At 38.1% G+C, this 17,145-nt stretch overlaps 1 protein-coding gene across 9 annotated transcripts in view; it reads left to right on the forward strand.

The window, feature by feature from the left end:
- LOC124711469 (serine/arginine repetitive matrix protein 1-like) overlaps window positions 1-17,145 on the forward strand; it is a 145,790-nt gene that overhangs the window by 54,983 nt on the left and 73,662 nt on the right. For 8 of the 9 annotated variants that reach the window (XM_047241566.1, XM_047241569.1, XM_047241568.1 and 5 more), the window contains one exon: window positions 5,563-5,748. The exons of the other annotated variant lie outside the window; for it this stretch is intronic. In XM_047241566.1, the coding sequence (XP_047097522.1) occupies window positions 5,563-5,748 (186 nt within the window). The remainder of the gene's footprint in view (window positions 1-5,562; window positions 5,749-17,145) is intronic. 9 annotated transcript variants of the gene reach the window in all.

A 17,145-nucleotide genomic window follows, 5' to 3' on the forward strand; every position in this document is an offset into this window, starting at 1 on the left:
AGTCCACTACTGCTGAATAGTACTGCAGCAATGAAACATAAATCAGAGAATAACACCAAAATAAAAGTTCAGTTGGGTAATTTACACAATGCACAGACCAGTTTGCCAACACCGAAAAGTGTCAAAGGCTTTAGGTCGAAGATTATGCAGTACGTCCATAATAACTAACGTGCATTCGATGTGCGTGACGTCACAACTGTTTAAATTTCTAACAGATCAACAGAAAATATTACGAGTAGTGGCTTGAGATGCGTTACTTTCAAAGTAAATTTCCATGCAATGTGATTTATGTTACGTGTGAGAATGTGCAGTGAATTTCTTAAATCACAGGGATTTATAACTCTCATTCAAAACGTAACACTTTGAGGATCAGCTATTTGAAAAATGTCGGGCCCAGAAGATAAGTCATTTATGCCACTATTTAAAATTTTACCGGCACATTTGTATTTGATATGACCTTAACATGTAACACACGCTAAAAAAACACCAAGCTTCAGGTTAGTTTCCATATTTAATGTTGTTCTTTCATAGATAAAAAATTATGCAATCGATGCCAAAAAGTGTAATTGACCTTCAAAAAAATGTGCATAATGTGTTACTGAGCAATGTCACAAGTCTCTTCATGCCAGAACACTTCGACTTTTCTACGCAACTGATAATCATTTTGGCACGATTTTAATTGCCAAATTAGAGCCTGTTAGTAGCCCTACGGACTTCCTATCATTGTAGGACTAATAACAGTGGATGCAAATAGACGATGCAATTCTCGTTCGTACGTACACATCTGCTTAAGAGTTAACCGGTGTAGAAACGCACTTAGCTGAGTTTCGGAAGCTACCGTGCTATAATTTGTGGAATTTGTGTAAATACTTTCGCAGTACGAAAATAATTGTCTCGCATCAAACAACTTTCCAGGATTTCGTTTCTTAAAGTGGTGGGACGTCCTCCGCCGGTATAGGACCTTTACGATTCAAAGGACTGATACGTTTTATAGCTCCGAGGGAAAGTATACTGTTACTTAACCCGGATGTATTTTCACCCACTTTATACGCAATTTCATCTGGGAGAAATTGTGTTTTTAACTGGGAAATCCGGGATTTTTTTTTTTTTTTTTCTTGTCCACGTAGACACCCTGTTGAAATGATTTGATGCAACAAGTACGTAAAATCTTCTAAACTCATCGGTGTAGAATTCCTCGAAGTTCCACAATCATGCACCAGTTCCCTAAAAAATTAAGGTTCTTGACCACCAATAAATAGTTATATTCTCCATCATCTTTCTTTTCTTCTTTTACTTCTGTTACTCAAGGTTAGAACGAAGAAAGCAGCTGCTTCTATCATTTGTGTTGGCACTGTGAACTATTTTGATGTTGCTTCTGCCGGCTGCAGTGGCAGAGTGGTTCTAGGCGCTTCAGTCTGGAACCGCGCGTCCACAATGGTCGCAGGTTCGAATCCTGCCTCGGGCATGGATGTGTGTGATGTCCTGAGGCTAGTTAGGTTTAAGTAGTTCTAAGTTCTAGGGGACTGATGACCTCAGATGTTAAGTCCCATAGTGCTCAGAGCCATTTTGATGTGTAATTGACTGAGGCACATGCTGCAGTCAACCTGCTGTGTAAAACACAATGTGCCATATTTTCTGCACAACAGCAACTTTGAAGCGTGGTTTGAAGTTGCACACTAAAAGTTGCCATCACTAAGCAACATGTAGGGTTAACTCAGGGCAACATGTTGCTTAGTGTTGCCTCGGTGGAATTCTGCTTTTAGAGCAAAAAGATGTATATGTTTGTCTGCTATGCAAAGTTCAAAAGTTAGTATAATCATGTGACTTAACTTCTAGAAGATGAAAATGAATTCTGAAATCTGTTTTTTGCTGCTGTGTTAACGTGTTCAGGATTGAGATAATTTCTCATGACAGGTCAAATATTGCATCTGGAAATCAGCTCTTCCAGTTTCTGATTTAGTCAGCTCAAAGGTTGATTTTTTTTTTTTTTTTTTTTTTTTTTTTTTCATACAGAGTCTATTATTTCTGCTTCTTCACTGCACAAAAAGTCACTCTGTCTGCATTACCCAAAAATGTTTGTCAACAAGACATAATCTGACAATCCAAACATGTTTCAGAAACAGTTGTGTGATTATGTGGGGATGAAAATTGATTATGTAAGTTGAAATTTGACAACTAGAAAGCCACATTTCTAGCATAAATATTGGAGTGTTTCCATGACCAACCAGAAGCGGGATTGGAAAATAGGTTTACAAAATCCAGTTTTTGTAGCCCCATGTGAACCTAGTGCATGCACACACTTTAATGTGGCTGTTTGAAGTTGTGGGTGTTTTGGATTGCAAATCGGCCAAATAGGTCAGGCGTGAACTACCACATTAACAACACTGCCGGCCTATGGAATCAACTGTGTGATAAATGTTACTGAAAGCTTTGCGTTGTGTGTTGCTTGTTGTTTTGATTTCCTATTTTTAAATGAGTGAAAAGACTAATCATGGTCTATCATGGAGTTCAATTGCAACCCTATTAACCTGAGAAGGGGTCGGCAATTCCTATGGGGATCCCCTCTGGCGGTCAGAATTCTAGTTTATTTATGCTTGTGACCGACTGCCGGTTTATAATTTCTGCAGTCTGGACTAAAGCTGCCCAAAAACAAAACCTGTTGACTTACTTTGACCACTCCGAATCTTTCCTTAACATGTAAATACAGTTATTTTCAGTTATAATTTCACACTAGGTATCTTGTCAATTTTATCTGTAGAATTGTTAAGCATGGATTGGGTGGTTACAAGTGGCCACGAAAAGTAGAAATCAATATTCTGCAAATTTTATAATTACTAAGTTAATTGGGAACACAAAAATAATAGCAAAGAAACACCTTAAATCGGAGCAGAAAATGTCACTAATTCTTGACATAAACATTTATTGAAAGCTTTAAACAGAGCCAAAAGAAGAAAACAAGTAAAGACTGCTTCAGAAAAAAAAGCTATTGAAGTTTTTGCCAAAGCAAAAAAAGATGTTTCCAATTTTGTAATTTTATTTATTTATTATTTTTAAGTCACTTTCAATGCATGGAGGAGGCTTTATCTTCAGGCACATAACATGACAGCTTTTTAAATTTATATGTCTAATGATTTACAAACAAGCAAAAACTAAGACTTGAATTTCATCAAAAATAGATCTGAATGTCACAAAAAATTGATGCTACAATTTTAGATGCCTACCCATCATCGGATCAGAATAATACTGAACCATAGATAAAATTCATCACATCAACTGATGTACTATACATGACAGTGAGTCTGCACTTATCATTGCTTTCTTTTTGTCTAATGTCGGCTATGGCCAAAATGCACCTTAAGGAGTAATAACCACAATATGATTTAGACAAACTCTCTATGTAAATACATATTACTGTATTTAGTAACTTTATTTCTGTAGGTGTATTTTCCTTTTACCTGGTCTGTTAGGATGTGCTGACTTTTAAGCTCTGCTGACATTCTCACCTGTCATGCTAAGAGGAAGACGAAATAGTGGGGTGAACTAACACGCAATTGTTTCAAATCAGATTGTGTACAGAAATTACGAATGCCATCTTTGTCCAACCAAATGCTGTGCAAGCAACAAACTATTGAAACATTATGGATAGTAAAAAAGTATTGTTTAATTGTGAGCAGCAGAGTGAGAGTGATGTGCAGCAAGTTAGTGTCCAGCACCTGCACTTCCTATAGGAGCTTCCATTCAGATAACATTGTGTGAAGAAAGGTTACTGTTCCGAAAATGTCTTTGCTGTTAATCTACCACTAAATGGCGTGGGATTTGTGCATGCATGTGCATGTGCACACAGATGTGTATGCTTGTAAGGAAGCGAGTGAGTTACTGCATACATCAAAAAAAGTTTTGCATCCCCCTGGTTTCCCCAGACGTTGACTGTGGATATTGTATCACAGACACTGTCCCTTTCACTGTTCAAAGATGTCACTAAACCCTTCCAAAGATGTAAACAACCATGCATGCACAGCGCCTATTAGACGGAGGGGTCAGACAGCCTATCAGTTCCAGTCATTCCACCAGGAAGGAGGTACAGGGCTCGTGTTGTCTGTAGTTCAAGCATGCCTAGACGGTCAATAATGCTGTTCAATCGTGGCCGCATTGTTACTTTGTGCTAGGAAAGGCTCTCAACAAGGGAAGTATCCGGGTGTCTTGGAGTGCACCAAAGCGTTGTTTGGACATGGAGGAGATACAGAGAGACAGGAACTGTCGATGACATGCTTCACTCGGGCCATCCAAGGGCTACTACTGCTGTGGATGGCTGCTACCTACGGATTATCTCTTGGAGGTACCCTGACAGCAATGCCACCATATTGAATAATGCTTTTCATGCAGCCACAGGACATCATTTTACGCCTCAAACTGTGCACGATAGGATGCATGATGTGCAACTTCACTCCCGACATTCATGGCGAGGTCCATCTTTGCAACCACACCACCATGCAGCACGGTACACATAGGCCCAACAACATGCCAAATGGACCGTTCAGGATTGGCGCCATGTTCTCTTCACCGATGAGTGTCGCATATGCCTTCAACCAGACAATCATCGGAGGTGTGTTTGGAGGCAACCCAGTCAGGCTGAACGCCTTAGGCTCATTGTCCAGTGAGTGCAGCATGGTGGAGGTTCCCTGCTGTTTTGAGGTAGCATTATGTGGGACCAACGTACGCCGCTGATGGTCATGGAACGCACCGTAATGGCTGTACGATATGACCTATAGTGCAACCATATCGGCAGCATATTGGCGAGGTATTCGTCTTCATGGGTGACAATTTGCGCCCCCATCAATGTGCATCTTGTGAATAACTTCCTTCAGGATAACGACATCGCTTGAATAGAGTGACCAGCATGCTCTCCTGACACGAACCGTATCGGACATGCCTGGGATAGATTGAAAAGTGCTGTTTATGGATGACGTGACCCACCAACCACTCTGAGGGATCTACGCCGAATCGCCGTTCAGGAGTGGGACAATCTGGACCAACAGTGCCTTGATGAACTTGCGGATAGTATGCCACGATGAATACAGGCATGCATCAATGCAAGAGGATGTGCTGCTGGGTATTAGAGGTACCAGCTGTACAGCAATCTAGACCACCACCTCCGAAGGTCTCGCTGTATGGTGGTACGACATGCGATGTGTGGTCTTCATGAGCAATAAAAAGGGTGGAAATGGTGTTTATGTTGATCTTTGTTCCAATTTTCTTTACAGGTTTTGGAACTGAGGTGATGCAAAACTTTTTTTGATGTGCGTATTTTTTGTGAAATTGGGCTCATCATTCTGTTTCTCTTCCTGCTTTTTCCCCAACCATCCTTAATGTAAAACTTGTACTCTAATGTTTTGTATTACATTTTTTGCAATGTTCACGTGATCATTGTCAAACGCTTTACCACTGGAAGATGAAAAGGAAATAAATGTGTTCTTTTTGACTTTTAATTGATCAGTCATAAATTTGGATCTCACATCCATGTTGGATAAGATGATAAACGTGTTGAGTGGGTGGGGTTTCCAGGCCAGTGTCAAGCCTGCAGGCGAAGCTGATGAGCCTTGCGGGTGGACCCCGGCCGAAGACAAGATCCAGATCAGCCTCTAGATCGAGGTCACGCTCACATACCAGCTCACCATCCAGATCACGATCGCACTCCAGCCATTCGCGGTCGAAGTCAAGGTCACGTTCAGTGGACAACAGCAGCAAAAGGTGGGGTTCCCCCCCCCCCTCCCCCCCCCCTCACCTTCCCCTCCACCTGCATGGTTGTTTTAGGTTATCTTTCTCATTAACACATCCACACATATTTTTATTTTATAAACTGGTCTCAGAATATAAATAAAAGAGCTCACTTTTAAGAAACAGTTAATGGAGATAACTGTTTTAATTTGTTAGTTGTTCTTGAGTAATGTCACACTTCAGTTCTTAACATCATCTTTGATCTTGTTGCAGAAGAAATGCGAGAACATTTCTGGAATATTCAAGCCTATCTTATTTTCAGTTTAATACTAATTTTCTGGGTTGTTTGGCACTGCCTGATATGAAGCTGAAAATAGCAATACCAGATTTATACCATGTATGTAGTGACAGGAAAAATTGTTTCATTTTATGTCAAGTTCTGACGTTATTTAATGCCAATTTTGGTGTTATTTTCGCTGTTTTTGGTGCAATATTTGTGTTTTTATCACTTATTTTTGAAGTACTGTGTTCTTATTTTGGGCTTATCTAATTGTTTTTCAGTGTTTAACTGAAAATGAAAGCATACCTATTAATTACATTATTTTTATTCATGTTACAGGTCACATTTATTTACATAGTTAAAAAAGAAATTATTTATATTGAATCTCTTAAATCCAATCAGATAAAGAAAAACAAATTCTGCAAACATACACTGTTGAAAGACTTTTCTTCTGAAACTTTATACCACAGCTCCCTCCATACTTCACTACATGGGAAAACAAGGGCCTGAAGTCTAAATTTGAGCACAGAACACTCTTGTCCTTGTATCCCCCTGGTATGGAAATTACCACAGAATGATGAAGGGATTTCCATCCCTTCCGAATACTGTAAACAGTGGAGACCTGCCATTCTAGATAGGAAAGGTACACACGAGAGTCTCTGCCATGTCGGCATTAATAGAGTTCCTTACATCCAATGGTTAAAACAAGAAATGTGAACTCAAATTTAATAACAGGATCTATGGCTATATGAGTTGCTGACTTAATTTGTAGGTACAGTGCAAAGCATTTCAGTGGTTTGTCTATGCCTGAAGTGTTAGTCCCTTCATATTTCTTAGTCTTGCTGGTGCAATCATAAGAAATTCATTGTCCTGCACTAATGACACTATCTTAATTTACAAATTGGAATACAGATAATTTTTTTACATACAACACTTGATTTTCCAATATTTTTGCGCAGCAGATTGTACCTAAAATTGTGTCGTTTGGGAAGATCTTTAATATGTTGCTCAATTGAACTGCATTTTGTTGTACTACACTTGTATAAATATGAAAATCATCACATTCGGATCTTCAGCGTCACCAACACGTTAATCAGCATCATGGCTGCTCGGTTTGCTTCTATCAGTCTGTCTCAACACAGGACATGTGACATCACACAAATGTGTTTTTGGCAGTAAAACAGAACACTGAGAATACTGCTTTCAATATTTATTGAATATTATTTTTACTATTATGTGGAGGTGACCGCATGATATGTTAGACAGGTGGGGCCTAGGTCAGATCAGTAGCTATGGGATGCTCTGTTGATTTACGTGTGTGGAAAGTGTGTTGTATTTCTCAAAAAGATACCAGATTCTGTATCATAGGTTGTGCAAAAGTATCTGGAAATGTCAGACTGGTGACTAAATCTGTATTATAGTTTGTTTGATGTCATGTCTAGAACCATAGTTGCTTAGACTTTAAATCAGCTGTTATTTTAAGATTATACACTACTCTGAGTTGAGAAAAAAGTCAAAATCCAATTTCAGTATTCACTGTCAGTTACCAATATTATCAAGTGGTGGCAGGAGACAACGCATAAGATATGGAAATGTGCAAGCTTCGAAGCAGTGGCTCCTTGTTCCAGCAGAATGGTTGAAGTGGAAGGAAGAGGAACAAAGGAAAAGGACTAGTGAGGCTTGGGAAATGTGACAAGTTACAGAAAACTTGCTCAGACTTCTGGGATGGAAATGACTTTACTGGGCAGGATGGGAAGGAAAGAGTGATTGTATCTGCACTAGATGAGATTTGAAAACCTGTAAACTTACATGGAAGATGAGAGTGGACCTCATTTCAGGGAATGATTTTAGGAATTATAGTCCTGTCAAAGTAATAGCTTAATATATTCAACACTAGGATAGAATTGAGTAGGTGTACCTGTACACGTAGGTTGTTTGTTGGAGGGATCAGCCACTGGTGATGTCCTGGTGTTAACAGTTGGCATCTGTTTGCCTCGAATGCTAAGTCTGTGTGGGAGGGAATGTCAAAATTTAAGTATTTTTTGTTCTAAGGTTTAGTGTGTATTTGACGCTCTGTGAGAAAAGTTGTGTTAGAGTTCTTATCATATTTTCCAATTTTATCATGAACTCCTGCCTCATCTTGGCCATTCATTACATCTTTCGAGGTCTTGTCTGTTCTCACAATTTTTCTGTGAGTTTTTCTATGATTTTGATTTTTCTGAGTTTTTTGTTTCTTCCCTTTTTGCGTCATTTTTTCTAATTTTCTCCCTCTCTACTCTGGTTTTTATTTATTTTTTTTTTTTATTATACCATGCCCACTATACGTAATGCTCCAAACTCTCCTCTTATGTCAAGATGGCTCTCATCACACATCATTTTCAGTCCTTTTGAAAACATGCTTCTGCACTCAACAAACTGAGATCCCATATGCTGTTCCCTCAACCATGCTTGTACCAAGGAGTTACCCCAAAGGCCTCACTGTGAAAGTTCTTATTTCTGGATATAAGCCCACTCTTCACCGCTCCTTTTACTGTTTCAAATACAGCAATTCTTTTGCTAATATGTGACCTGTACACCTCGTCTGCCAATCTCTTCGTATGAAACCTTGCAGTTATCTGCCCCTCATGTTTCGTTCAATGGTATTATCTTCCAAGCCAACTACAGTCTGCAACAGCTGCTAGACTCACTTAAAAAATGTATTATTCCTTCTGTTAAACTACCCCTTAGGTGGTGTTTCCACCTCTTACTCCCACCCCGTAAACAGCCACACTATCAACCACCACTCCTCTTCTACAAATTGAGCCTGACCAATCTTCTTAACACCCCCAAGTAATAATGTCAATTGGAAATATCACTTTGCAACCCAGTCTCAATACCTTTCCAACAGCAGACTTAACAGTGAATCCTCCTTGAACAGTTATGACTATGATCCCAACTTAAATCACTACTACTCCAAAATCAACTCTTACAAGCTTCCCAAAAGTTCCTAACAGTCAACTATGCTTCACCGTTATTCCTCGGGTGACTACATTTTGACCCTATCCTGTTCTCTGCAGATTGCAGGCATTTTGAATCCCTCAAAACTAATGACACAATTATCCTCCCAGTGTCATATATGATCGATGGAAATATATGAGCAAGGATTTGTACTGGCTTCCTGACACTTTCACTTACAGTGTCTGCCATCAAGATCCCATCACTGTGTTACAAACTGACCTACAATCCCTCCTTGAACCTCAGGCTCTTTGCAGTGACAAAAACCTCAATCCACAGGATTTCGTAACCCATACAAACCCAACCACCTTGTCCATCCCGTTGTTGCTGGCTTCAAAGCACCCTCTGAATGTGTCACTGCATTTCATGATAAACACCTGCAACTTACACTACAAAGACTCCCCTCCTATAGTAAAGACACAAACCATTTCATAGATAGTCTGATATCTGTGCTCTTCCACTTACACCATACACCTTACTTGTCACCACTGATGCCACCTTCCTCTCTATCAACGTTGCCTATGTACGTGGTCTGCATGGTGCTGAACATCACATCAACCAGAGACCACCTTATTCCAACCCTAATCAACTTTGTACTTATTAACAAGCACTTTACCTTTAGGGGACAGGTGTACAACATTCCCCACTATACAGTCTTGGAATTTGAGACAGATACACTTGTTCAGGTGCAGCCTGTTTACAGCAGTACTACATCAGTGTTCTCAGCTCAGCCTTCACTGTACGTAATCAGCCTACCAGCTGAGTTCAAAAGTCAGATTCCTCAGGTCATTACATCCCATCCTGATACTGTTAATGCCCCCCCTCCCCCCCCCCCCCCAAAAAAAAAAGACACGTACACCTCTAATTACTCAGTACTAGCCTGGTCTCCTGGTCAATGTAAGTAGATTAATGATGGAAAAGACCCACCTTGGTTTAATAATAAAATTCAGAAAATGCTGCAGAAACGGATACTGGTGCACTTTCAGTTCAAAAAAGAACATGCAAATGACAACAGGCAAAAGTTAGTAAAATTTTGTGCATCTGTAAAGAGATTGATGGATGAAGTACACAATAACTTCCGCCACTATACCACATGCGAAAGATCTCCCTGAGAAATTTTGGCCATACATAAGTTCACTAAGTGAGTTGGAAGGCTTCTATCAAGTCACTTACCAACCAGTCTAGGGTACCAATAGAAGATAGCAAAAACAAACCACTCACGTAGGAGGATCAAACAAACATGTAGTGGTTTGACTGGTGCACAGACTGCCACATGGAGAACACAGAAATAGTCGTCATTGCATAGAGAAGCAACTGAAAGAGTTCAAAACAAGTAGTTTGCTAGGATCAGATGGAGTTCCAATTCAGATTTACAAAGAGTACTCTGCAGCATGACCGCTTACTTAGCTTGCATCTATCATGAAAATCTCAACCAGTGCAAAGTCTCGAGCAACTGGAAGAAAGCACAGGTGACTTCTATATATAAAAAAAAAGTAAAAGAACAGACCTGCTTAATATCAGTTTACTGCAGAATTCTTGAACACATTCCAAGTTTGAATGTCATAAATTTCCTTGAGGCAGGAAAAACTTCTGTCCACAAATTAGCATGGACTTAGAAAGCATTATTTGTGCGAAACCCATGCTAGCCCTTTTCTCATGTAATACTCTGATAAGCACGGATAAAGGGTAAGAGCCATATTCCAGAAGGGGTGCCCTACTGCAGACGGTTAACAAAGGTCTGATCATACAGATTAGGTTACCAGAAATGTGAGCGACTCAGACTTCCTAAATAATAGATCCACTGTGTTGTTTTCAGTGGCGAGTGTTCATTGAAGACTAGGGTAATCTGTGACTGCTGATTATGCTGGGGCGTACAGGAAGGTGTCGCTGTCGAATGTCAGTAGGAGGATATAGGATGACTTATGCAGGACTCTTGGTTGAAGTGATCAATGACAGCTTCTTGTAAATGTAGAAAAATGTAAGTTAATGCAGATGTGTAGGAAAAATGAGCCTGTAATGTTAGAGTACAGCATTTGTAGTGATCTGCTTGAAACAGTCCCATTGATTAGGTATCTAGGCAAAGCAGTAAATGGAATGAGCATGTCAGGTTGGTAGCAGGAAAGGCGAATGGTGAACTTCATTTTATTGGAGAATTTTGGGAGTTTGTCACTAATCTGTAAAATAAATTATGCAGAGGATAATAATGCGACACATTCTTTAGTACTACTAGAGTGTTTGGGTTCTCCACCAGCTCAGGTTAAAGCAGGACATCAAAGAAATTCGTAGGTGTGTTGCTAGATTTGTTACTGGTAGGTTTTATCAGCATGCAGTATTACAAATGATGTTTCTTGGACTTTAGGGAAATCCTGGAGGGGAGACAATGTTCTTTTCATGAACCACTAATGAGGAAATTTAGGGAACCGGCATTTCAAGCTGACTGCAGAACAGTTTTACTACTGCCAATGTATGTTTTGCATAAGGATGTGAAAATAAGATGAGAGAAATCAGGGTTTGTACACAGTTTTATAGATAGTCATTTTTCTCTCACTCTATTTACAAGTGTAACTATTTACAACTGTAACTGGAAAGGAAATTACTTGTTGTGATATATGGTACTCTCTGCCAACGTCTTGCAGATTATATAGATGCAGATATATGCTGCTCCTCACCCATATGGCTCTCCACTGTAAGACCTGTCCAGTGACTCCAATTGGCAAAACATATACTACCAGAGGGGGTACGCTCAACAACATGACAGTCAAGAGCTCTGGATGTGTTTCACTCCACATGCCATTGGAATTCTCCCTCCTGCCATTAAGGCTTTGGGGGGGGGGGGTGATCGTATTCCACTTCTTACAATTATATTGAGTGCTGCTGCAGTGCAGGGTTAATGGGTCATAATATGCAGTATTCTGTTACATTGCCCAGAAATTCCTTTTAGTTTGGTGCTCAAAAAAATCCGGGTCTTAGGATGGTAGGTAGAATTTTTAAAAGCTCCATTCAGTGAAGCTTCTGTTTTTGTCCAGGAGAACAATTTTTTTTAAATTAAGAAAACTTGTTACTATAAAAATTTTTGTTGCTCACTAAATAAGAATATGTGTGGATTCTTCCCATTTGAAACCAAATTAACAGCCTTGAGTGTTTATTACTGCTGTTCATATTGATGACTGTGGTTTTATATATTCTGAGGCTTCTTTAGTATGCTTTCAAGGTACCGTTCTTTGTGTTGAAATGCAGTGTGGGATCAGGGTGATGTTACCTTAAATAGTTGTTCTTTATCATAAGGACACATTTTGTGCCACAACTTCTATTTCTGCAAATAAGGTTTCTGCTTGACAGTTCATCTATTGTTTAAATGAATTACTCTCAAGTTGCATGATTCTTTAAGCTAGATACTTCATCTTTGAGCTAACACTTCGCTGTTTAAGGTCCCCATTTGTATAGCTTCTTTGTTTTGTCATTTTTTTCTCGTCTGTTTGCATAGCATAGGTGTGCTGGTATTTGTATAATTATTGTAAATGGGAAAATAGTTGCATCTAATGAATATTGCCTTGTTTGACATTAATTTTCATGGTTTTTCAGTGTGTTGGTAATTTGATGCATTAATTTGTTATCCATAAATAACTTTCTCAAAATTTAAACATCTCATGTGTTCATTGTTACTTAGAACATTATAAATGAGGTATAATACAAACAAAAGTGATGTGGTCAGTTTCAGATGGTAACTACTTGTTTAGCAGTAATACCTTATTTTCTATTTTTGTCAGTAACACTCAAGCTCTAAATTGTAAACAAAGAGTTGTTCAAGTTAAATAGCTTTGACTTTATTCATATTTTAATTCTATTTGATACATGATAGCATTCAATATGACACTCCCTGCCTGTCTCATTGGTGAAGTAAGGTATATTTGGTCTGACTTCTCTGTTGATGAACAATTTATGAAGTGGATGGATTGGTACTCACTGTAAAGGCGACAAATTGAGTTGATGGCCAACGCCTTCTTCAGAAAACACACACATTCACACAGACAGGTACAGCTCACCCATGTGACCAGTATATCCGGCCGCTGCAGCCAGAATGCATTCTGTTGTAGGTAGTTGTAGTGTGCTTGTGCTCACATGCCTTAACAGTCCTTTTGTTCTGATGTCTGCAGCTCTTTCATGGTGAGTAGCAGCCAATGCTTTTCATAATATTTCCACAGTTTGATTTTTCCTTAATTACTGTTTTAGTGAGACTACTCAGATTCTATTCAATTTGTTGAATTATTACTATTTTGTGACACACGCTAATGCTTAGTTTATTAATTGCTCTAAAGAATGTTCACTTCTCTTCAGTTTGACTGCTTCCTTGGTAATGATTGTAATTGAAATGGGATGGATAACTTAATAAAGGAACTCATTTAGTACCCGTTTTCTGTTGAGTATATCCTATGAGTTACGAAAATTATTACACTGGTCGAAAGATTTTGCCAGTCTTTAAATTGTATCTAAAGAACACTTCAAATATTAATGTTACTTTAGGGAAGAAACAGTAACAAATGGCTTGTGCCTAAAAGAAGGAACTGAGTCCCATTTGTGAAAGCAGTCTGTGGGACTGAGTAAAAGAATCTGCCCTCCCACCTTATAGATAGACTGCCTGACGAAAAAGTGAAGCGCCTGGAATACTTGGTCACATAGAAACATAATTTTGTACGCTTTCACACTGTTGGCAGGTGTGTAAATGATCAGGAATAGGTGACATTTTCAACTTCCGCTGCAATAACTTATTAGTTCATAACTTGTTTCAGTCTTGTAGTCCTTTCTCAAATTATTTTTCTTCTTTTTTCTTCTTCAAGCCAACTCTAGATATTGAAATGGCAAAGGCTTGTACCTGTGTTGATTTACAAATGCTGGTATGTTGTTTTGATAGCTTGACATTTGGATATTTATTAAATTGATCAAACTGTCAAGGGGGAAAAAACATTTGTACATCAACAAGAATAGAAGACACAGATTTAAACACGCTGTGATTTCAATACGTATGGCAGTTTTCTATTGCAGAATCACAGAGTCAGTTGAGCATTGGCTAGAAGGCTGAAACTAATTGTAGACAAATTAATACAGCAAAAGCGGGAATGTGACCTCCTTCGCTGTGGTATCTGCTATGAAGAAAATACATGAGAAGAGTTGAAATTCTCTGACAATTGAGAATGGCCACCCCAGTGCCTTAGGTAGGGTCATTCCATGTGAAATAAATGAATAAAAGAATAAATTTGAATCTTGATGCTTTAGAATTTTGTAATTTTTGTATTATTTTTATTCTATCTATGAAAATAAAGTAAAACCCAAAACAGAAGATTGCGTGTACATTCTGTTTTGAATGATTGGTTTCCAAAGTTTATAAAATTGTATGATTTCTTTAATGTTTTGAAATCTTTACATAACTGTATATCAAAAAATTTATTTTACGTACAGGAATCTTGAAAATTTCATAATGGGAACTTCTTTCCTTTTAAAAATGTGTTTCATGCTATTTGTTAATGTGTGTCAAATTTCATGAAAGTATTCCAAGGAGAACACATTGAAATAAATTTTATTTTACTGCAGTTAGCATTTCCAACTGTACCACAACTGCACGGTTTGCAGGCTGGTTCATAAACCTAGTTAATGAGTACTAATTACGTGCACTTTGGTGTGTCTTATTTTAAAATTTATTAAACTATGCCATACAACGATGTAAACAATGTAAATTATGATATATCATTTGTATTTTATATAACTTATAATTTAGTTGTTTGTTTGTAGAACAATAGAAAATGTATGTTACCAATATGCAATCAAACAAAACACCCACTTGTAATTAGAGAGCAATTGTTGAGACAAAATTAGCAAAGCACGGGAGTGGGAAAAGGTGCAGGTTGCTGCATGCATGTATAACTCATTAAGTGCATGTGCTCAGGTAACAGAGTGGCAGAAATGAGACAGTGGTGTGATTTAAATCCCAATAAAATAGTTGAAACTCACACATTGAAATACAAGAAGTACCAAGCACGATCAATGGAATAGAATATTGAACTTGTATTCTAGTTTGTGCCTTTCAATTTTTTATTTGGGTATTAGACATTTTAAATCATGTCTCCCAGGCTGTGCACAAGTCAAAAAAACAATTGAGCCCCTAGGGAAGACAGCGTAATCCCAGAATTAATAAAAAGTGAGGTTATAATGAATGAACTGCACACATTAATATCAGATGTATGGGAAACAGAAACTGTGCTGGATAATTTGTAAACTGGAAAAATAATCCCCATTTGAAAGAAAGGGGACAGAACAGCACGTGAAAACTATAGAGGTACAACACTCCTAAGCAAAGCTTATAAGACCTTCACAAGCATATTAAATGAAGGGATACAGAAGTGCGCAGAAGACATACTAGGGGAATATCAGTGTGGCTTTCAACCAGACAGGAACAACTGATCAAATATTTGTGATAAAACTAATCATGGAAAAGTTCCATGAACATGATATAGATCTGCATTTCCTATCCATCAACTTCAAACAAGTGTTTGATGGCATAAATTGACAAGAACTATACAGAGTACTAGAAGAAGTGGGTATATGTGCTAAACTAATAAGACTAATGAGAATGATGATGATGATGATGATGATGATGATGATGATGATGATGACAGAGACAAATGCAAAAGTAAAGGTCCTTAGCAGAACAAGTGAAAGCTTTGACTCTCAGGCATGAAGCAAGATGACAGTGTCTCCTGTTCAATATAGCCCTGCATAGTGTAGTAAATAAAATCAACGAAAGAGGCACCATATTTATGAAAACTAGCCAGATATTGCATGTGCTGATGACATTGCTATAGTAGGAAGAAATATCAGTACATTCCAAGAAACATACCAGGGAATGGAAACAGAAGCCTTAAAAATTGGCCTCATAGTAAATGAATAGAAAACAAAATATATGGTAATGTCACGATCCGAGGCCAGAAGAACCCAAAAGACCTAAACATCAATGGGAAATGCTTCAAAGGAGTGCCCTCTTTCAGCTACGTGGGAGTCCTAATAACAAATGATAACAGTATTGGAAAAGCTATAAGGGAAAGAATACGAACAAGAAACAGAGCTTACTTTGCAAATATGCACATTTTCAGAAACAGCTTTGTCACAAGAAAAACAAAACTGCTAATATATAACTCCCTGGTTATAAGCCACATAAAGTACTACTGAAAAATACCTAATTTGGCAACAATTTTTTTACTGGTGAAAATGTGGAATTTGGGGTACTATATTTGGGATAATATGCGATCATAACACCACAGTTTCTCATGCTGTCTTAATAAATCATACTTCAGTATATGACTTTTTAAGAACTTGTACCAGAAGCAAGTAAAGTGACATTGGCTAAATCTGATATATTGGATCTGTGCTCATCTGCCATTGGAATGCAGGAAAGTTATGTGACACGAAAGTGTAACCTCTAATGTGAAAAATACATATTTGGCATGTGATGTACAAAAAGAAAAATATTGTACACTAAAACTGCAATTTTTATTTCACTTCCGGAAACAGCCGAAGGTTTCCATTTTAAGTCTTTACATTAGTGAATCACTACTGGTAGTTGAATAAGGGTTGACATTTCAACAAAAGTATCACTATATCATACATCTTGTTAGCCTGATGTACACCATACCACAAATTGATTCTGTTTGTACTCCCATCCTCACAAAGCATTGAAAAGCATATCAGTAGTTGACTCTTTGTATTTTCCATGTAAGTTAATATGTTCATCACTCCTCCTCAACTGCTAGGGAGCTAGGATCTGGAAGTAGTAAGGTGCTGAGTATAAATAAAATATAAACATTTGTTTATTACAGTAAAATTTATTTGCCACAAGAGGTAAACATTTGATTACAAAGATCGGCGAACTGAAAACAAATCTTTATATTCTGATTTATGATTTTAGGAGCAGTTCCTATACTAAACAATAACAGATAGCTGGTGCTTAGGTGCTGTACATACCTCTGAAGCAGACAGTGAAACCATTAATCCAAAGTTTTTAAAAGAGAATCTTTTGCACACGTCTGTGAAGCAGGCGGAATAGAATTTTTTACAATTAGTACAAAAACAATCAGCCATTAAAAAAAAAAGAAACAAGCTATACACAG

This window comes from Schistocerca piceifrons, chromosome 8, assembly GCF_021461385.2.
Source record: "Schistocerca piceifrons isolate TAMUIC-IGC-003096 chromosome 8, iqSchPice1.1, whole genome shotgun sequence".
Lineage (NCBI taxonomy): Eukaryota > Metazoa > Arthropoda > Insecta > Orthoptera > Acrididae > Schistocerca > Schistocerca piceifrons.